The sequence below is a fragment of the Anomaloglossus baeobatrachus genome, chromosome 9 (assembly GCF_048569485.1).
Source record: "Anomaloglossus baeobatrachus isolate aAnoBae1 chromosome 9, aAnoBae1.hap1, whole genome shotgun sequence".
NCBI lineage: Eukaryota > Metazoa > Chordata > Amphibia > Anura > Aromobatidae > Anomaloglossus > Anomaloglossus baeobatrachus.
The window spans coordinates 193212071-193235041 of record NC_134361.1 but is presented as its reverse complement, the minus strand read 5'-3'; the positions used below and the strand labels follow the sequence as shown (position 1 = coordinate 193235041).

General features: G+C 44.9%; 1 protein-coding gene across 3 annotated transcripts in view; it reads right to left on the bottom strand.

The window, feature by feature from the left end:
* Positions 1-22971, bottom strand: part of MVB12B (multivesicular body subunit 12B) — a 154765-nt gene that overhangs the window by 119434 nt on the left and 12360 nt on the right. For 2 of the 3 annotated variants that reach the window (XM_075324162.1, XM_075324163.1), the window contains exon 2: positions 16516-16619. In XM_075324162.1, coding sequence (XP_075180277.1) covers positions 16516-16566 — 51 coding nt within the window. In that variant the 5' untranslated portion in view covers positions 16567-16619. Of the gene's footprint in view, positions 1-16515; positions 16620-16682; positions 16933-22971 lie in introns of those variants that run through there. The other variant, XM_075324164.1, reaches the window with a different exon arrangement.

The following is a 22971-nucleotide window of genomic DNA, read 5'->3' as shown; positions in this document are numbered from 1 at the left end:
CTCTGCAGGAGAACGCAGCTGCCTGTGCCCACGATCAGGGTTCAGTGCGCTGCGGTCTCCTGCTGTGTTCTCCCTACAGAGGACGCATGTAACTGCAGCAAAAAATTGATATGCTGCAGTCTGGAAAGACGCTCCGCAGGTCAGTGTTTTCTGCAGAAAAAAGCACAGTGGGCAGAAGATTTCTAGAAATCCCTCCATTGTGCTTGTACTGTACAATGCAGCGTTTTAGACACAGCAAAAACATGCTACATCCAAAATGCTGCAAATACTGATCGTGGGCACGCAGCCTTAAACAATGTGATCAGCAGTGCTGAAAAGGATTGGATGTGGGCGTGACAGATTGCAAAATGGGTGTGGTTAGGGGGCGTGGCGCACCACATACTTTGTCCCTCTTTCTCATCTTTAAATGTTGGGAGGTATGACTGCCCCTGTAATGCATTACAGCACTACATACTGTTCCTGTAAAACTACATCATTACATTCCCATATACTACATCACTACACCCAAATATTACACCAGTTACCCCCCCTCCCCCTTCCCCTCCGGTTATTAGTGACCACTCACCTCTCCCTCGTCAGGCATCTCCGTACGGGTCCCCCGCTGAGCTGCTTCTTCCCTGGTATGAGCCCTGGCTGCGCCGCTGTTGTTCTTGTACGGCCCCTACCCCCGCCGCTGCGTCTCTCTGTCCAGGTACCGGCTGGTGCTGCTTCTCCTGCCGGGTGGGAACTTTTCAAATGACACACACGCGCTGTACTGCCGACATCAGGGTGCGCGCGTGTCACAGAGAAAGCTGCCACAGCAGGGAACAGAGGACCGATCCTGAAGCTCCACACAGTGTAGCAGCGGAACGCAGGAATCTGTCCTCTGTTCCCTGTCCGGCAGCGTTCTCTGTGACACACGCGCGCCCTGATGTCGTCAGTACAGCGCGCGTGTCATTTGAAAAGTTCCTGCCCGGCAGGAAAAGCAGCACCACGTCTCCAACTCTGATCTAATGGGCGGGCCAGTCACAGACAGTAGGCGGGCCGGATGTGGCCCGCGGGCCGCCCCTTGCCCAGGTCTGGCCCAACCCTAGCCTGGTACCAGTCTATGGGAGAATTTGGGGGAAAAACAGGGATTATCTGGAGTGTTTGTGTGTTACCGGCACTGGTCTTCTGGGTCCTTACAGGGTAGGCCCTGCATCCTGGTGGGGATGCAGTACCTTGTAGCTCCCTGATGGATTCAGGGGCGCTACACTGGCATGGGTAGAAGGATTCCACCAGCATAAATAGGAGGAGAGCAGATGTGATAGGTCTCCCCACAGCATGTGATTAAAGGAGCAAGTAAACTAGCAGACATTAACTCTTACTAGCCTGCCTATGAATCAGCACACAGCAGGTTGATGCCCGAGTCTGCATGTGTTGTTCCCAGACATCAGAGAAACCATCGGGTGGAGTGTCAGAATCTGCAATCTGAACAGAATCCAATGTCTCCATGACAGTCTGTACAAAACTCTGTGTGACATTAAATGTGTTTTTATATGTTCGTGTTTAACCCCTTATTGACAAAGCCAATTTTCACCTAAATGACTAAGCCAAATTTTTTAATCGGTCAGTGTCACTTTGAGGCAATAACTCAAACGCTTCAACGAATCTCAGTGATTCTGAGATTATTTCTTGACACATCGTACTTTAGATTAATGGTAAATTTAGGTAAATATTGTTTGCATTTAATTGAAATATGAAAATATCGGAATTTTAGTGAAAATTTTGCACTTTTCATGCTTGAAAAAAATGCATTGCATGAGAAAAAAAAAATAAAAATAAAAAATGACCCCCCTGAAATTGTGACCCAGTTTACAGTTTATTCTGAGAACAATATTACACATGTAATAAAAAAAAAAAAAAAAAAAAAAAAAAATTGTTTGGACGAACGAGTGTTCGAAATGGAAGGAGCAATATTTTTGTTTTGGAACACAAATGTTACAGAAATATATTGTGTGCATGATGTTGCATTTCCAGGGCCCCTAAGGTGCTTAAACCTCAGAAATCCCCCCCAAAAGTGACCCCATTTTGGAAACTACACCCTTCAAGGATATTATCCAGGGGTATAGTAAGAATTTCGAACCACATACTACATAGAATTTGATAACATTAGGTCATCGTATTGAGAATTTTCATTTTTATTTCCCCAAATGTTTCACTTTGGCAAGACCTAACACTAAAATGTGGACCACACAATTTGTTGTTACTCACTTTCATCGGAGCACAGAGAAAGCCCCGTATGAAGTCAAATAGTTTTGTTAGGGCAAACGAGAGGGTTCAGAACGAAAGGAGCAATATTTGAATTTTGGAACACAAAATTTGGCTTAAACTGATAGCAGGCACCATGTCGCATTTGCAGGTCCCCTGAGATACCAAAACACTAGAAACCCCCACAAGTGACCCCTAGAGTCTTTTCTTACAGGCATGTGGGAACTCCCTAAATTTCCAGTGCCGGATATATATACCTGAGTGGGGACTGGTTTTGTACGGGATAAGTTAGGGTTTTTAATACTTTGGGTACATAACATTTTTTGATCATTGGCTGGGATCACATTCTTGTGCTCTGCACTGAGAGCTTGTGCCAAGGTTTAAGCGTAAATCCCACAAAAAAGCATTTCAGAGGAAACCCCCCCGACAGAACCGCTCACTAGAATGAGTCAGATGGAGACACTTTAAATTCCAGTCATCTTTTTAGGCATGCACAGAATGGAAGTAGTCTACACTTGTGCGCTAAAATGACGCCTAAATGTTAGAACACAGCTGGAACAGAGACCAAACGGAGACCAGAGCGTCTCCATCTGCCTCATTGGAGTGAGTGCTTCTGTCTGTGGTTCTGACTGAATCGCAGTTTTTAGGATTTACATAGAAACCCCGATGTAAGCACTTGGCGGAGAGCGCAGGATAAATGTGAATTGAGGCTTATTCCGATTTTAGAGTTGTAGAATGAACAAATAGAAAGTAGTCTAAAAATATGCTATTTCTCCTGCCATATAAGTGATTAGGTTACTTTTTCTTTTAAGTGTGATTACAGCGATGTCAGATATATATACTTTTTTAATGCTTTGCTGCCATCACAGTAAAAAGGCTTCCACCCCGCCCCCTTAAAAAAAAAAAAAAAAAAAAAAAAAAAAGCCCTAGTATGGTTTTACAGGAATTTTGGAATATGCTTAAAATACCGTATTTTTCGGACTATAAGACGCACCAGACCATAAAACGCACCCTGGTTTTAGAGGAGGAAAATAGGAAAATAAAATTTTAAGCAAAAAATGTGGTCATGACACACTGTTATGGGGCAAGAATCTGCTGCCTACACTGTTATGGGGGTAATGTCCCCAAATTCTCTACTAAGGTACCCCAGCCTGGTAATGATCCTCCTGCCTTGTATTATACAGTATATGTCCCTCATCCTGGTATAGCCCCCATCCTGCTATATACCATCATCCTGGCATGTACCCCCATCTTGCTCATATACCCCCATCCTGCTCCTAATATACCCCCATCCTGCTCCTAATATACCCCCATCCTGCTCCTAATATACCCCCATTCTGCTCCTAATATACCCCCATCCTGCTCCTAATATACCCCCATCCTGCTCCTAATATACCCCCATCCTGCTATACACCCGCATCCTGGTATACGGCCCGCATCCTGTGGCACAAAAAAATAAAATAAATAAATAAACGTTCATACTCACCTTACCTCACTCCCTGCAGCATCGCTCCTGGAGTGTGGAGCCGGCCACGATCCCTGCAGCACCGCGATGTCCTCCTGTCTGCCGGCTTGCGGCTGCGTGTGGACACGTGCGCACAGCAATGACGTCATCACTGTGCGCACCGCTAGTCTCCACACAGCCGCCGCCAGCACAGACAGGACGACATCGCGGTGCTGCAGGGATTGTGGCCGGTGAGTTATACTGATTCACTGCACCCCGCGCTGATGACAGCTGCACATAATCACTCCAGGCTGTAGTTGCCAGGGGTGATCATGCGGGCCGGCTGTTTAATATGTGCACATTCCCCGCCCATCAACCCGCCCACCTGTCAGCGCCAGCTTCAGCGCTGAGAGATGATGGACGGGATGATGGGCGTGCATAATAAATGAGCGGGTCCACTTGGTCACGGCAGGCTGCTACAGCCTGCTCGTGCCGCCGATGACCCGCTTCACCCTCATTCCCCGCAGCCCTACATTCATTCACACTATTAGACGCACCCCCCACTTTCCCCCAACATTTGGAGGGAAAAAAAAGTGCGTCTTAGGCTGGACTCACACGAGCGTACGGCATCCGATGCGAGAGCATTGGATGTGATATGCTAATCTAATGACCCCCGGCTCAGGCTCTGCTGTGAGCATGAGCCGAGTGTCATGCGACTGTGACCCGATCTTGCGGTTGGGTCACAGCTGTGAAGCTGAGTGCGGGCGCTGCAGAGGAGAGGGGGGGGTTAATCCCCCCGTCTCCTCCATTGTCAGCCTCTGCGTATATCACATTGCACTGGGATAACATCCGAGTGCAGTCCAAAAAAAATCTCTCGCATCCATTCACTTGAATGGGTGCGAGAGATACGGCTGTAGAAGAAAATTGCAGCATGCTGCCGCTTTTCTCGCATCCAGAATCTGGATGCGATAAAAGCTGCCCAACTGCCCTCATTGTCTAACATTGGCCAGAGTGCAGTGCGAGATTTTCTCGCATTGCACTCGTCCGAGCGTACCCTCATAGTCCCAAAAATACGGAGCCCAACTCCAAAAAAAAAAAGCACTAATTACAGTCAGTCATTTTTTTTTTAGGGGGGTGGGGGGGGCGTGACTTTTTTGTGCGTTTTTTTTTTTTATTTTTTAAGTATTCGCCATTTAGACTAAATACCATGAGTTATATCGATCGGGGATTTCCGGGCGCGGTGATACCAATTCTGTGTACTTTATTTTTTTGTTTTAACACAAATGCTGCACTTTTAGTGGCAGGTTTTAATGCTTTGGGTCCACTTTTTTTTTTTTATACTTCGTCCCACTGTGACACAAATATTTTTTTTAATTTGATCTCTGGTCTCTTGCATTATAATAATGTATTACAGTGCATGAGACCGGTCAGTGACTCACTGACTATGCCTGTTAGACTCTGCTTATAGCAGAATCTAACAGGCCTCCATACCCTGGGGTTATCAGATGACCTTAGGGCACCATGGCAATGATTGACACTCGTGATTATGATCGCAGGAGGGGGGGGATGATCCTGTCAAAAGGGGTCTTTTAACCACTTAAATGCCGCCGTTGTGATTGACAGTGGTACCTAAGGAGTTTATTTGTCCCCATCGGTTCCAAAACTGTTTAGGGCCCCATACCCGCTGTTGTCATCTGTCATACACAGCTTTTACCCATGAAAATTTCGCCCATGAGAGGGGCGCTATTGTCTTATTCCTCAGTCCCATTAAAAAAATAATGTCAGTAAGTAAACAGCCACTATTAAAAGGTGTATTGGCGGTCCTTAAGGGGTTATGTGGGACCGTTACTTTTTTTTTTTTTTTTTACTTTGGGCCTAAGAACAGGTAGCTAGTTGTGAACTACCTCCAGTATATCACAAAAGTGAGTACACCCGTCAGATTTTCTGAAATTTTCACTATGTAATGCTGAACACATTGAACCGTTTGATTGGCAAAAAGGGCCTATTATTTTTTTTTTTTTTTTATAATAATAATAATAATAATAATAATTTAAAAAAAAAAAAAAGAAGAAGAAGAAAAGAAGATTAGCCACTGCAGAAGTAATTGGGGTCTCATTTATGAGGATCGTCTCCCAGTAAGGCTGGTTTCAGACATCCGTGTTTCAGGTACATGTGGCATCCGTTTTTAACACTGATGCCGCACGTACCCATATTATTTGCTCTTACTCACACATCTGTGTTTTCACACGGACCGCGTGACCACACACACGTCCGTTTTTTGCCGGTAGCACACAGATTGCACACTGATGTGATCCATGTGACATGTACCGGCGAAAACACGGGCCTTTTTAATAAAAAGATTTTCTATATTTACTTGTATCCAGCAATGCTGTCTCCGGCTCCTGACCCCCGCTCATTATACTCACTGAATATTCACTGCCCTGTGGAGCTGGAAGCGGGGAGAGCATCGCTGGGGACAGGTGAGTATACAGCAGAGTGTGTGTGTGTGTGTGTGTGTGTGTGTGTGTGTGTGTGTGTGTGTGTGTGTGTGTGTGCGTGTGTGTGCGTGTGTGCGTGCACGCGTGGTGAGGACCTGGAAGCTGGAACATTGCGGGAACAGCATCGAGGGCTCATCACAGTTCCCAATGAACTCTGATGAACCCGCGAAGTTGTAGCACGGGTGTCGCGCAGGGTCATCAGAGTTCATTGGGAACTCCGATGACCTCCTGGATGTCACTGTGCTTGCAGAATACTCACCTGTCCCCGCGATGCTGTCCTTGGCGGTGCTGTGCCCACCGCTGCTCCGGCTTCCAGGTCCTAAGTGCGGTGAATAATCGATGAATATAATGAACGGAGGTCAGGAGCGGGAGGCAGCAGAGCCGGAGACAGCAAGTCAATGTGGAAAATCTTTTTATTTCACAGACCCGTGTTTTCTCCGGTACCTGTCACACATATGCAAACACTGATGTCTGAAACTAGCCTAAGAGCGTTCTGGTTGCCTATAGCCACTGCAGAAGTAATTGGGGTCTCATTTATGACCATTGCCTCACAGTAAGATCATTCTGGTTGCCTATAGCCACTGCAGAAGTAATTGGGGTCTCATTTATGAGCATTGCCTCACAGTAAGATCATTCTGGTTGCCTATAGCCACTGCAGAAGTAATTGGGGTCTCATTTATGAGCATTGCCTCACAGTAAGATCATTCTGGTTGCCTATAGCCACTGCAGAAGTAATTGGGGTCTCATTTATGAGCATTGCCTCACAGTAAGATCATTGTGGTTGTCTATAGCCACTGCAGAAGTAATTGGGGTCTCATTTATGAGCATTGCCTCACAGTAAGATCATTGTGGTTGCCAATAGCCACTGCAGAAGTAACTGTGGCCTCATTTATAGCAACTAGAGTGCAGCTTTCAGCATTGAAGCTGCTGAGGTAAAGTGAAAGCTGAGCTCTGATTGGTTGCTATGGACAACTAGACTTTAATAATATAATGCTGAACGTGTCTTTCTGGCTGAAGCCGGGATGGTCGGCGCATGAAATTGTCAATAAAATGGCACATGTGATACCACAAACTCCGGTGCCATTTTATTGAAGCCACGGTTTCTCCGAATATCACCAGTCATAATCAGATGATATTCGCAGAGAAAGTGTCTACAAGTAAATGGTGCCAGAAATTGCTCTATACGCATGTGCTGACTACGGCGCCATTTTATCGAATGATTCAACTACAGCGTAAACATAGCAATGCACACGCACCAGCCATAGGGATAATGGCGTCGAGTCTGGCCCAAATTTTAAAGAAGGCCTGGCACAAAGTTCTGCACCAACAAGGAAACTTAAAAACCACAAAGTTTACACCAAAAATGTGGTTTTCAGAGAAGCTTTTGCGCAATAAATACATTTCGCTTTCAGCTAATGCTTCAAAGAAATAGAAAATTTACCAATAAAAATGCTCGACACCCGGGTGTAGAGCGGGTTCAATAGCTAGCTTTCTTATACAGTGCCTACAAGTAGTATTCAACCCCCTGCAGATTTAGCAGGTTTACACATTCGGAATTAACTTGGCATTGTGACATTTGGACTGTAGATCAGCCTGGAAGTGTGAAATGCAGCAAAGAAGAATGTTATTTCATTTTTTTATTTATTTTTTTTTAAATTGTGAAAAGTTTATTCAGAGGGTCATTTATTATTCAACCCCTCAAACCACCAGAATTCTGTTTGGTTCCCCTAAAGTATTAAGAAGTATTTCAGGCACAAAGAACAATGAGTTTCACATGTTTGGATTCATTATCTCTTTTTCCAGCCTTTTCTGACTAATTAAGACCCTCCCCAAACTTGTGAACAGCACTCATACATGGTCAACATGGGAAAGACAAAGGAGCATTCCAAGGCCATCAGAGACAAGATCGTGGAGGGTCACAAGGCTGGCAAGGGGTACAAAACCCTTTCCAAGGAGTTGGGCCTACCTGTCTCCACTGTTGGGAGCATCATCCGGAAGTGGAAGGCTTATGGAACTACTGTTAGCCTTCCACGGCCTGGACAGCCTTTGAAAGTTTCCACCCGTGCCGAGGCCAGGCTTGTCCGAAGAGTCAAGGCTAACCCAAGGACAACAAGGAAGGAGCTCCAGGAAGATCTCATGGCAGTGGGGACATTGGTTTCAGTCAATACCATAAGTAACGTACTCCACCGCAATGGTCTCCATTCCAGACGAGCCCGTAAGGTACCTTTACTTTCAAAGCGTCATGTCAAGGCTCGTCTACAGTTTGTTCATGATCACTTGGAGGACTCTGAGACAGACTGGTTCAAGGTTCTCTGGTCTGATGAGACCAAGATCGAGATCTTTGGTGCCAACCACACACGTGACGTTTGGAGACTGGATGGCACTGCATACGACCCCAAGAATACCATCCCTACAGTCAAGCATGGTGGTGGCAGCATCATGCTGTGGGGCTGTTTCTCAGCCAAGGGGCCTGGCCATCTGGTCCGCATCCATGGGAAGATGGATAGCACGGCCTACCTGGAGATTTTGGCCAAGAACCTCCGCTCCTCCATCAAGGATCTTAAGATGGGTCGTCATTTCATCTTCCAACAAGACAACGACCCAAAAGCACACAGCCAAGAAAACCAAGGCCTGGTTCAAGAGAGAAAAAATCAAGGTGTTGCAGTGGCTTAGTCAGTCTCCTGACCTTAACCAAATTGAAAACTTGTGGAAGGAGCTCAAGATTAAAGTCCACATGAGACACCCAAAGAACCTAGATAACTTGGAGAAGATCTGCATGGAGGAGTGGGCCAAGATAACTCCAGAGACCTGTGCCGGCCTGATCAGGTCTTATTAAAGACGATTATTAGCTGTAATTGCAAACAAGGGTTATTCCACAAAATATAATTAAACCTAGGGGTTGAATAATAATTGACCCACACTTTTATGTTGAAAATTTATTAAAATTTAACTGAGCAACATAACTTGTTGGTTTGTAAGATTTATGCATCTGATAATAAATCCTGCTCTTGTTTGAAGTTTGCATTCTCTAACTTATTTGCATCTTATCAAACCTGCTAAATCTGCAGGGGGTTGAATACTACTTGTAGGCACTGTATACTTTCATGGAAGAACACTAAAGATATGACAATGTACAGTGTCAGTGTGCATCTTGTATAACAGTGTAAATTTGGTGTCATCTAAATAACTCATCACACAGCCAGAAATATCTAAACCGCTGGCAAGAAAAGTGAGTACACCCTCAAAGTGAAAATAGCCAAATGGTGCCCAATTAGCTATTTTCCCTCCCCAGTGTCATGTGACTAGTGTTACAAGGTCTCAGGTGTGAATGGGGGGTAGGGGTGTTACATTTGGTGTTCTCTCTCACACACTCTCTCATACTGGTCACTGGAAGATCAACATGGCTCCTCATGGCAAAGAATTCTCTGAGGATCTGAAAAAAAGAATTGTTCTACATAAAGATGGCTGAGGCTATAAGAAGATTATCACCACCCTGACACTGAATTGCAGCACGGTGGCCAAAACCATACAACGGTATAACAAGACAGGATCCACTCAGTACAGGCCTCGCCATGGACTCCCAAAGACGTTGAGTGCACGTGCTCAGTGTCATATCCAGGGGTTGTCTTTTCAGAATAGATGCACGAATGCTGCCAGTATTTCTGCAGAGCTTACAGGGGTGGGAGATCCGACTGTCAGTGCTCAGGCCATATCTCGCACACTGTATCAAAGTGGCCTACATGGCTGTCATCCCAGAAGGAAGCCTCTTCTAAAGATGATGCACAAGAAAGTCCACAAACAGTTTACTGAAGACAGGCAGACTAAGGACATGAATTACTGGAAGGATCCTGTGGTCTGATGAGACAAAGATAAATGTATTTGGTTCAGATGGTGGCAAGCGTGTGTTGTGACAAGGTGAGGAGTACAAAGACAAGTGTCTCCTACCTACAGTCAGGCATAGTGGTGGGAGTTTCATGGTTAGGCGCTGCATGAGTGCTGCAGACTGTGGGGGGCTACAGATCATTGAGGGAACCATGAATGCTAACATGTGCTGTGACATACTAAAGCAGAAACTGGCTACAAATTGGGATAAGGGAGGAATCCAAAATAATATTTTAACAAATAAAAAATTCCTAAAATGTACAATTTTATTTATTATACTTAAAAAAAAAAAAAGTGAATGTAAAAAAAAAAAAACAAAAACAAAAATTACTTATGATTAAGGACTCTGTTTTTAATATGTAAGGTCCGAAACGCGTCAAGTTTTTCATGCTTTTTGTCTTGCGTTATAGAGCCTGTCTATTTTTTAAAAAATTATTTCATAAAATTTGGGATTTTATCGTTTCGAATGGGTGCTGGATCCACCCTCCCCCTTTTCCAAGGGTATAATAACTTTGCTCAAAAAGAGAACCCATATATCCCCTGGCAACAAACTATGCTGAAGCCTAATAGATCCATCATAAACAACCCATCCAAACCACTAGGGCTACTGGTATGCACCACAGTACCCAGCAGGGATGAAAATGGGAACCCCCAATTAAAGGGATGCAAAACATGAGCTAAGGGTCAGAACATAAAGAGAAAAGCCATAAATAACTTCCCTTGTAGATGTAATCATCCAAAAAAACGGCCTCAACGCGTTTCTCCTGTGTTTCAGGTTCATCAGGAGGCCTGGCTGGGGTATAGATGTCCCTAGATGGTGTGGATACATACATACTGAAGCAGAGCATGATCCCCCTCCCTTCATATTCCAAAATAGTGACCCTAAACACCTCCAACTGAGGGTAAAGGAGCTGGATTTCCCAAGTGTCTCCAGACCTAAACCCTATAGAGCATCTGTGATGACCTCCTCAAATGGAAGGTGGAGGAGAGCAAGCTCTCCAACATCCACCAGCTCCGTGATGTCATCATGAAGGATGGAAAGGATCACAGGTGATGTCACAAGACTATATGGTATACTGTATACAGTAGTAAAATGATTTCATAGACCTGTTGAAAGTGGTGTAATTACTTTGAAAATCCCTGTCAAAATGGCTTTATAATCCTTTCTGACTACAGATGGGCAAACCCATGTTCGGGTTCGGCCAGACTAAAGGAAAAAGGGGTCCGATTCAGGACCGGGCTTTAACATCTGCCAAAAATGCTGAACCCCATACAAGTCTATGGGGACCCAAACAGTTATGTAAAATAATGGTAGAAAGGGCTAGAAGGATTAGAGCAGGACCGTTATACTTAACGAGTCTCCCACGTGGCTGTAACACTACTTCCGGGTCCACTCATTAACCCTCATACATATTCACTGCTTCCCCCGCCCACCGTCAGTCCCAGCATCTGACTGGTTGCAGTCAGATCGTGCCGACACCCTGTGTGACAGCATCTGTGATCGGTTAAAATCACACACGCTGTCTGTGTCCCTATAGTAGTGTAAAAATAAATTGGTGTAAGGTCCCCCCCATATTGTGATACCCAGCATAGATAAAGCAGATGGCTACAAGCTGCAGCCTCTAGCCGTGTGCATCAAAATAAGAGGCACTTTTTTTTTTTTTTTTTTTTTTTAATCATTCAGATAAATAATTGTAAAAAACGGCGTGCAGCCCCCCCAGTTTTGATACCCAGCCAAAATAAAGCAGACAGCTGGGGGTTAGTATTCTGAGGCTGGGGAGGCCCATGGTTATTGAGCCTCCTCAGCCTATAAATAGCAGCCTGCACCCACCCAGAATTGTCACAGCTATTAGATGCAACAATCCTGGCACTTTACCTTGATCATCCTGATTGCTCTGGTGCGATGGCAAAATCGGGGCAATGTCAGGGGTAAATGACAGCTCACAGCTGCAACTAAGCTGTAGATTAGCAATGAGTAGGGTCTATGACCCATTACTAATTTTGTAAGTAAAAATAAACAAATACAAACACCCAAAAAGCCTTTATTTGAAATAAAATACAAATATATATTTTATTTTTTTTTTTAAAATGAACCATATAGGGTCACTCTTATTTTGATACACAACCAAGATAGGCGCACAGCTGCGGGCTGCAGCCGTATGCTTTATCTTCGCTGGGTATCACACCATGGGAGACCCTACACCAATTTGTTTTAACGCCATTACGGGGACGCAGACAGTGAGTGTGATTCCAACCAATCACAGGTGCTGTCACACAGGCTGGGGGTACGGTCTGACGGGACTGACGATGGGTGGGGGAAGCAGTGAATGTGTGAGAGCTAGTGATCGGACCCTGAAGCAGTGTTACAGCCGTATGGAAGGTCGATAAGTATAAAAAGGTCCTGCTTTATTCCTTATTTTTTTTCTGGGTGGCCAAACCCCAACAGTAATAGACTTCCCTAAGAAATTCGTGTTCGAGGTCCATGGATGAACACTAGGTATCCGGTACGGACCCCAAAACTGACAGCTTTCGCCAATCACTATTCCTGACTAATATAACAGATAGCATTTTATGAGCCTGTCTGTAGCTGGAGTCATAAAATACTCAAATTAATATCAGGACTCAACTCCTTACTGACTAATTTTCAAAGTAAGTATACCAGCCTCATCAGGTCTCAGAGCTATTTAATGTATGCAGTACTAGAAAACCCAGTAACACACCCAGTTTAAAACAATGGTGTATTCCTAGCATTATACCGTCACTTACTAAAATGGGAAATGTAGATGTGCAATTCAAGAAGACAATCATTGTGTACCCTGAATCACTTGGCGACTCCAGCCCTGCACCATGAAATATGGCATCATTCAGACGTACTTTTTTTTTTTTGGCGGGATCATTTACATGTACAGGATTTTCACCAGACCAAGCGATCCACAAAAAAAAATACAATAAAAAAAATAAATAAATAAATCACCACTCGGCATGTGACCCTAGCCTAACTTAGTGATGAGAAAATTGCAAATACAATTTTAGCAAAAACACTGGCCTCATGGCCATTTAAACCAAAAATTTGAATTGTCGAGTGGTCTTCTCGGAGAAGATGGCCAGCATGCATAATATTAGAAAAGAGCGGATAAATTCGCCTGGTGGCCATGGATTACTGATGTGTCCAGCGTTCTACAAATTTATTTCCTCCTATCCAATATTATAAAATGGACATGAGCCCAGTGAGCTGTTTCCTTCTTGCCGCAATCCCTGGGGCCTGTTCGGATTTTCAGACTGGGAGTGACGTCACTGATGTGATATGACCTCATGCCTAGCCTACCAATTAGAAGCGGCGCTGTAGATTCCTGATGACGTGTAGCATGGTGGTTAGTAGGGATCGGCACCGTGCGGTGGCTCACCGGTCAGCACTAAACGGTGGCTCACCGGTCACCACTAAACGGAGGCTCACCGGTCACCACTAAACGGTGGCTCACCGGTCACCACTCCACGGTGGCTCACCGGTCACCACTCCACGGTGGCTCACCGGTCACCACTCCACGGTGGCTCACCGGTCACCACTCCACGGTGGCTCACCGGTCACCACTCCACGGTGGCTCACCGGTCACCACTGTTGCTTTGTAGCGTGGGGGCCCTAGGTTGAAATTCCAACAAGTTAGAAAAGAAAAGACACTTCTGCACCGCCGCAACCAGCCTCACAATAGTCCTGTGGGGAATGGACATCTCACGGAAACCCCATTGCACTCACCGGTCCTGGCTGCGTGTTGAGAGGATAAGGAGCCTCAATAGTCAATTTAGGAAGAATGAAACAACCGCACAATCCAGCTCAGATCCGGTAAAAAACTTCTTCTTTAATTTGCGACTAGGTGCATATAAAACGCAGGGTGAAGACCGGGTGCAGGTCCTACCAGGAAAACAGCAGTTTCACGTATAGTCTCACGCTTCCACAGGTCCACATAATCGTGGACCTGTGACGAAGTTTTTTTACCGGATCTGAGCTGGATTGTGCGGTTGTTTCATTCTTCCTATATTGTCAAATGCCAACAAGGACAACATTTGCAAGGGGTTTGTATGTTCTCTCCGAGTCCTCTAGGTTTTCCAGTTTCTTCCCACACTCCAAAGACCATACAGATAGGGACTGTAGATTGTGAGCCCCAATGGGGACAGTGATGATATTGTCTATAGAGCGCTATGAGTAAATAAATACATTTGCAAAACTCTTGTCGGGTGGCCATGGACCTCCGAGGTCACTGCTGGACCAGCATCCCGAGAAGTGATTTGCTCATCTCTCTACACATACATATACATATACATATACATATATACATATATATATATATATATATATATATATATATATATATATATATATATATATATATATATATATATATATATATATATATATATATATATATATATATATATATATATATATACACACACACACACACCTGTGGCGCGGCTTTCCAAGCCACTGCATGTCAATTTATAGTTGCGGAGACAAGAGTGTTGTCGGAGGGAGAACACAACAAAAAGCCGCTGCACCCAGAACCCTGATCATGGACAACACCGGCAGCTCCGAAAGAGAGGATACGCTGCGTCTAGAACACAGTGTGTCCGGATCATGTGCACGTACCATAATCGTTGCAGTCGCCCCCAGTTAATGGCACCTAAGGCTAGGTTCACATTTCCGTTGTTTTAAATCCGTCAGGTCCGTCAGCGACGGATCAGTCGTTTTTTAGATGTCAACTGACGCAACGGATGTGTTTTTCACAAGATTCCTTTTACAGGAATCCTGTGAAAAAACTGATCCGTCGCGTCCGTTACATCCGCTGTACGTCCGTCTTTTGACGGATCAGTCATGATCCGTTTGTGTTTGGGACAGCCCAGTGGGTGTGCCAAACATGCTGGCCATGCTCAGTAGAGCATGACAGAATCCAGCACTGGATTCTGTCGTAAGACGGATTACGACGGAATCCAGCACCATAGACATACATTACAAGCGTGACGGATTGCAACGGATTCCTGTGCAGTGCGTCAATTTTGACGACTCAAAAAACGTTACATTCTGCGTTGTTTCCGCCCGGCGGTCAGTCCAAAAACGACTGACCGCGGCGCAGCGGATGCAACGCAAGGTCATCAGTCGCAATCCGCCACTAATACAAATCTATGGGCCACAACAGAATCCGCCAAACGGATTCCGTTGTTTACCAGACCCGCGGATTGTGACTGATACATTTTAACGAAAGTGTGAACCTAGCCTAAGGGAACCCAAAACCAAAAAGGTCTTTTTGGTCCATTTTAGAAAGACACGACTATAATAGTAGGAGATTTAGAAGAACAAGGCTAAAACAGACCACCCATGATCGTTGGACTTTTTGCATTGAGGCCTACAAACCTCAAGTTACGCTACTGCATCTATCGTTAGGCTGAAGCCTCATGACATCTTGAGTCACTTGTATCCAACTTGCCGAATGGCCACTACAACATTGCAAGCTTCCAGCTGTGATATTGTGCCAGGATCAGTGCCTATATTAAATAACGTCTACCTTTATAGGATAATGTGTGTGTGTACGTGTATATATATATTATACACACACATATATATGTGTGTGTGTGTGTGTGTGTGTGTGTGTGTGTGTGTGTGTGTGTGTGTGTGTGTGTATATATGTGTATGTGTATGTAATATATATATATATATATATATATATATATATATATATAATATACACACATACATATATATACACATATACATACACTATATATATATATATATATATATATATATATATATTTTATATATCTAAAACACACACACACACACACATATATTTATATAATATATAGTATGTATATATAATATAGTGTATATATATATATATATATATATATAAGAAAAAAAAGCGAAGACATTGACATAGATCGTTCTTCTCGCTCCGGCCCAATAAACAGACCCCCCCCCCCTTCCTCTTCTCATAAAACACTTCAGATGCAGATATACATAGTATCACCACAGGCAGGCTTCCAGCAGCTGCAAGGCCTCACAGCCTCAGTAACATTATCTTCTATGGAGGCTCATGGCTACCCCAAAAAAATAACACAAACACACAACACTCCATCATGACAGCATTCAGTGATATCAACCTGCATGGCTGCCATGGAAAGGAAAAGCAGGAAGGAAGGGAGGGAGAATATAGGACAAAAATAATGCACAAGAGGAAATTCTGTCATTCTGCCCCCCCCCCCCCCCTTCCCCATTATAATAAGCATTGAATCTAGAGAACACGAAGGGGTTAACAAGATGCATCCAATGAGATCTCAGGCCTGCTGCATCCCTGCAAATACTGAGCTGGCACAACAAAGCCTGGAGGCTGATGGCCACCAACCAGGGCGACCACACCAAGGATGCATTGCAGATGGGGGAGCTTTGGGGGGCTCCATAGGACACTTAACTGTTAAGCGTGGAAAATCGTCCCTTCTTTTCATGCAAAGGCAGCTGTTCATTGCCAGGCGAGGAGGGAGAGAGCAGAGGGAGGTCTGGGGAGGAGGGGGAGAGGCTGAGCAGAGAGAAAAAGGAGACACATATCATCCACAGTGCATGGAGGAGGGAGAAGCCTTACCCAGTGTGTGACAGGCTCAGGTCAGATGCCCCCGTGGTGCCCACCCCTGTCCGAGCTGCAGATCCGCCTGTGGGGGCCCAGCAGTCACCTCCTGGCCATTTAAACTTTACCCCCCTGCACAGCACTAACAAAGTGGACATGTGAGGCTGTGCAGCGGAAGGAAGACTGCTGCCCCCAGCGCCCAAGAAGCGCAACTGCAGGGGAGTGTTTTCATCCTGTGCGTTCTGCGTGTTTACAAATAATGTATCGTTCTATTTACTAATATCGTATCTGAAAAATAAACACAGGTTATTATACATCGTGCATAAGAAGGTGGGGAGAATGTGTCCCTGCAAATGCCAGGCTATCTTCACATAGGGCATTTTTTGTGCGTTTTTTGCAAATAAGACTATGGTCACACACTGCATCTTTTCTACCCACAAAGATGTAGCATTTTTGGCCCCAAAAAAACGCACCAGCGGAAAAAACGTGGTTTTGGTGTGTTTTTAACACATTGTGCCCAATGCGTTTTTTTAAGTCAAATCTATTCACTAGGGCTAAGTTCACACAAGGCATCTTTGGTGCGTTTTTTACATCACAAAGATGCACCTACATGCATGCATTTTCTTCCTCCAGCAAAGTCTATGAGATTTCCATTTTGCTGTCCACACTTTTGTTGGCTGCATCTTGGCTGTGTTTTTAAAGATGCAGCATGTCAATTATTTCTGCATTTTTGCAGCGTATTGGAGCCCTTAAAGATGCATTGGGCAAAACGCAATAAAAACGCGATAAAAACGCAGTGCGTTGGGTTTTTTGTGAATTTTTGATGCACCGGCAAAAAGATGCCCTGTGTTAAAATAGCCGAATGGCTCAAAAATGCTGGAAAAATGCAAAAAGAATTGACATGCTGCATCTTCAAAAACGCAGCCAATATGCAGGCCAAAAAAAAAAAAGATGCCCAGTGTGGAGAGCAAAATAGAAATCTCATGGACTTTGCTGGGGAAGGAAATGCATGCATCTTGGTGTATGTTTGCGACCTCAAAAATGCACCAAAAACACAATATAAGATGCCGTGTGTTAACATAGCCTAAGGCTGCTTTCACACATCCGGCTTGAGCTCTGCGGCTCAATCCGGCTGTGCAAGCTATGCAACGGATGCGGTGAACACACCGCATCCTTTGCATACGTTTTTCCTTTGCGGCCAGTCCGTTTTTTGCCGCTTGCGGCATGCTACTGAGCATGCGCAGTGGCAAAAACCGCATGCGGCGGCCGGATGCGGTTATTGCCGCATCGCGCCGCATCCGGCCGCCATAGGCATGCATTGAAAAATGTGCCGCATCGTGCGGCGCGATGCGGGGTTTTTTGCCGCACGAAAAAATGTGCCAGGCAACGTTCCATCCGGCCGCCGCATCGGCTAAATCTGCCGCATGCGGCAAAAACCAGACGGAACGCAAGGCCATGCGGCACAATGCGGCACTAATTAAAGTCTATGCAGGAAAATCGCAACCGGCAGCAAAAAAAAACGGTTGCGATTTTCCTGCAAAGTGCCGGAGTGTGCCGCATTGCAGAAACCGGAGGTGTGAAAGCAGCCTTATTAGGCCCTGTGCGCACAGTGCAGTTTTTGAAGCTTTTTTGGTGCAGTTTTCGGTTTCGTTGTTGTCCTAAACTGCATGCATTTCCTTCCCCAGCAAAGTCTATGAGAATTCAGAAATTCTGTGTGCACGTTGCTTCTTTTTTTGCCTGCAGTTTTGGGTGCAGAAAAAAGAAGCAGCATGTCACTTTTTTTTTTGCATATTTCCATTGAAAATAGTGACAAAACACATGGGCAAAAACATATGGGAAAAAACGCACTGAATCGCATCAAAAATGCACCGAAATGCGTCAAAACGCACTAAAAACGCATCAAAATGCATGAATTTTTTTATGCGTTTTTTTCTGCCAGAAGGTGTGATTTTTGCTGAAGAAGCAAAACTGCAGTATGCGCACATAGCCAAAGACACAGTGCGCTTTTAATGCATTTTGTGGTGCAGATTGTGTCCCAAATCTGCATGTCTCTTCATGCCAGCAAAGTTAATGAGAATTCACACGTTGTTTATTTTTTACTTGCAGATTTGGTGCAGAAAATAAACTGCAGCCTGTCAATTGTTGGTGCGTTTTTTCCTGCGTTTTTACCCCTTCCATCCATTGACTTCATTAAAAAAAAATGCATGGCACAAAAATGTACTAAAAAACACCCCAAAACATATGCATTTTTCTACCAGAAGGTGTAAATTTCATGCAGAAAATTTCGGCACTAAATCTGCAGAGTGCGCACAAAGCCTTACAGTAACAGCAAAACCTATGGGATTCCAGAAATCTCATGCACACAATTGCTTTTTTATCTCCTGCCTGAAATGGCAAAATGCTGCGTTTTTTAAAAAAGTAGCATGTCAATTTTTTCAGTGTTTTTGGTGCTTTTTTTCACCATTGAAAGCAATGAGAATGAAAAAGTCGCAACTGCATTTGCAGCGTTTTTGCTGCTTTTTTTGGCCAAAGAAACTAACGTTATTTAAACATGTACCATAGACAAATGACTAAAAAAAAAGCAGCAACAAAAAATTGTAAAAAAAAGCTGCAAACACAAAGTAAAAAAACACAACTTCTTTACTGTCAAGAGATCAGGTTTTGTTGGGGGGAAAAAAGCACCAAAAACGCCCTGTGTGAACATAGCCTTAAGGGTGTGCTCACATGAGCGTATGACCCGCACAATTATCGGATCGCATCACCCAGTGCAGCCGCTCACTCTTCGGACAGGAGCATGTCAGCTGCATAGAAATACATGCAGCTGACATGCTCCTGTCCGAAGAGTGCGTGGCCGCGCCGGTTGATGCGATCCGATAATCGTGTGGGTCATATGCTCGTGTGAGCGCACCCCAAAGGGGTTGTCCTGTGAAAATAAGGCATGGACTATCCAAAATAGAATACAAATTGGCACAATATGCAAATTTAAAGATACACGTTTCGATGGCACATTCTTAATCACAGATGATCTACGATTAGGGGTACGTGCCCACGATCAGTATTCAATGCTTCAGCTGCGTCCAAAATGCTGCAATGTACAGTACAAGCACAGTGGATGGGATTTCTAGAAATCCCGTCGCCACTATGCGTGTGCGGTCCGCAGCAAAAAAAGATCTGTGGTGCGGCTTTCCGAGACTGCAGCATGTGAATTCTTTGATGCGGAGTCAAATGTGTCCTCCGTAGGGAGAACACAAGCGAGAGACCGCAGTGTACTGAACCCTGATCATGGGCACGGGCAGATGTGGTCTCCTGTGGAGGAGAGTTGTGGCCCCGCAGGTCAGGACCCGCAGTGTCCAGATGGCACTGTGTCCTGATCATGGGTACAAGTAGCTGTGTTCTCCTGCGGATGAGAGTTGCAGCCCCGCAGGTCAGGACCCGCCGCGTCCAGGAGGCAGTGAGTCAGGATCGTGGGCATGTAGCCTAAAGTGTGAGCTCAAAACTCATTAGTTGCACTTTTTGTAGATTCTATCCTTGTGGTTAAACGTTGATCATTTTTATCTGTAAATTTTACATATTGTGCCAATTTTTCCTCTATTTTTACATCCTTTCGGTCAACAGGTTGAAGACACATTGGGTCAACAGGTTGAAGGCACATTGGGTCAACAGGTTGAAGGCACATTGGGTCAACAGGTTGAAGACACATTGGGTCAACAGGTTGAAGTCACATTGGGTCAACAGGTTGAAGGCACATTGGGTCAATAGGTTGAAGGCACATTGGGTCAATAGGTTGAAGGCACATTGGGTCAACAGGTTGAAGGCACATTGGGTCAATAGGTTGAAGGCACATTGGGTCAACAGGTTGAAGGCACATTGGGTCAACAGTTGAAAACACATTGGGTCAACAGGGTGAAGACACATTGGGTCAACAGGTTGAAGACACATTGGGTCAACAGGTTGAAGACACATTGAGTCAACAGGTTGAAGACACATTGGGTCAACAGGTTGAAGGCACATTGGGTCAACAGGTTGAAGACACATTGGGTCAACAGGTTGAAGACACATTGGGTCAACAGGTTGAAGGCACATTGGGTCAACAGGTTGAAGGCACATTGGGTCAACAGGTTGAAGGCACATTGGGTCAACAGGTTGAAGGCACATTGGGTCAACAGGTTGAAGGCACATTGGGTCAACAGGTTGAAGACACATTGGGTCAACAGGTTGAAGGCACATTTTGCACTTTATGACAGAGTTTTCATATATTAGTACGGAGAGCGATTCAATCCATTATTTATTCTTATCAATTAGCCATACTTATAGATCCAACCAGTGGAAATGCAGAACGAAGAACTTTTATTGAACTTTTACCAGTGCGGTTACCCGACTATGGGGCTGCCGAGAGCCATTATTGGAGAATTATTGGAGTGGTGGTCGGGCGTCCAACCTGTCAATCCATTTTTGATACAAAGATAAAAGTGCCCCGTTCTACCGATCAGCAGTCAGACAGGCAGATAGGTAATATCCTGTTTTTAATGTACAACCCCTTTAATTAAAGGGATTTTTTTTTAGGCTATATTCTCATAGAATTTCTTTGACGTGAGAGGAGTTTCTTGGAGAAGATCTGCTCCAAAATGTTCTTTATAGGGGTTATCCGAAACCTTTGTATTATTTTCTTATAAGGTTAAAGAGGTGGTTCACTACTCTGCAATAGTGGCCACATCTCTGTAAGGGCTCATGCGCACGTACATGCTGAATATTCTGCAGCGATTTGACAGCACATGTGCTCTTCAAATCGCTGCAGAAAGACTGCGTAATGAATGCAGTATTTTTGTTAAAAAAAAGCGCCGATTTCATGCGCTATGGCTGCTGCCCCCACCATAGACAGAGTGGGAGCTGCATCCAGAACGCACAAATAATTGACATGCTGCTTTTATGAACGCACGGATTTGGGTCAAAATTTTAGCACCCAAATCGCTGCATTCATGAAAGCATCATGCGCCTGTCTCATGCACAATCTTCATAGACTATGCTAGGGACGCAGGATGCATGCATTTACGCTGCAGTGCTATACGCAGGGTAAATGCATGTGAGTGCGCAACATGCGCATGAGCCCTAAAACTGATAGGGAAGGCTTTTTCTAAATACCTTGTTCAGCAAATTCTGCCTCTGCGGTCCGCTCATCCCCATCACGAGACCCCCGGACTCTGTGACCTCTGAGATCCGGGGATGCCACGTCAACTTCCAGGTAACCTGACATCACCGCGGTGGCCCCAGTCTTCCTGAGTGACTGGGCTGTGGGCTAAGTTTCACAGCTCATTACAGCCCAGGATCGCTCCTGCTTTCTGTGCTCTGCAGTGAAGACGAGAGCGCGTGCGATATGCGGCGCTGTGACGCTGGGCTGTGACGAGTAGTGAAACACCGCCCACAGTGCAGTCACTCAGAAAGACTGGGACCGGGCTCGGTGATATCAGGTCAACTGGAAGTTGACGTGACATCACTGGATCCCAGAAGTCACAGAGCTCAGGGGTCACTTCATGGGGATGAGTGGACCGCAATAGCGCCGCTCAAAGGCAAAATTGGCTGACCGAAGTATTAAGAAAAAGCCTTCCCTATCAGTTTTACAGAGATATGGCCACTATTACAGAGTAGTGAACCACCCCTTTAAGAACTTGCAACTACCTGCCTGTCCCGATCGGTGCCGATCTCTCCTGGCTCAGAGCAGTCGCGGACCGCTCCTGCCGGCGATTTTAAGGCTTCTGGAACATCACGTCAACAGAGCAGCTTCTTCTCTTCTGTTCTGCTCTGTTGATGGGCGTCACTGTTGATGTCCTGCTGATTCACAGCCGGCTCCCCGCTACCTACAGTGCTGGCCAAAAGTATTGGCACCCCTGCAATTCTGTCAGATAATACTCAGTTTCTTCTTGAAAATGATTGCAATCACAAATTCTTTGGTATTATTATCTTCATTTATTTTGCTTGCAATGAAAACACACAAAAGAGAATGAAACAAAAATCAAATCATTGATCATTTCACACAAAACTCCAAAAATGGGCCAGACAAAAGTATTGGCACCCGTAGCCTAATACTTGGTTGCACAACCTTTAGCCAAAATAACTGCGAACAACCGCTTCCGGTAACCATCAATGAGTTTCTTACAATGCTCTGCTGGAATTTTAGACCATTCTTCTTTGGCAAACTGCTCCAGGTCCCTGAGATTTGAAGGGTGCCTTCTCCAAACTGCCATTGTGATATCTCTCCACAGGTGTTCTATGGGGTTCAGGTCTGACTCATTGCTGGCCACTTTAGTAGTCT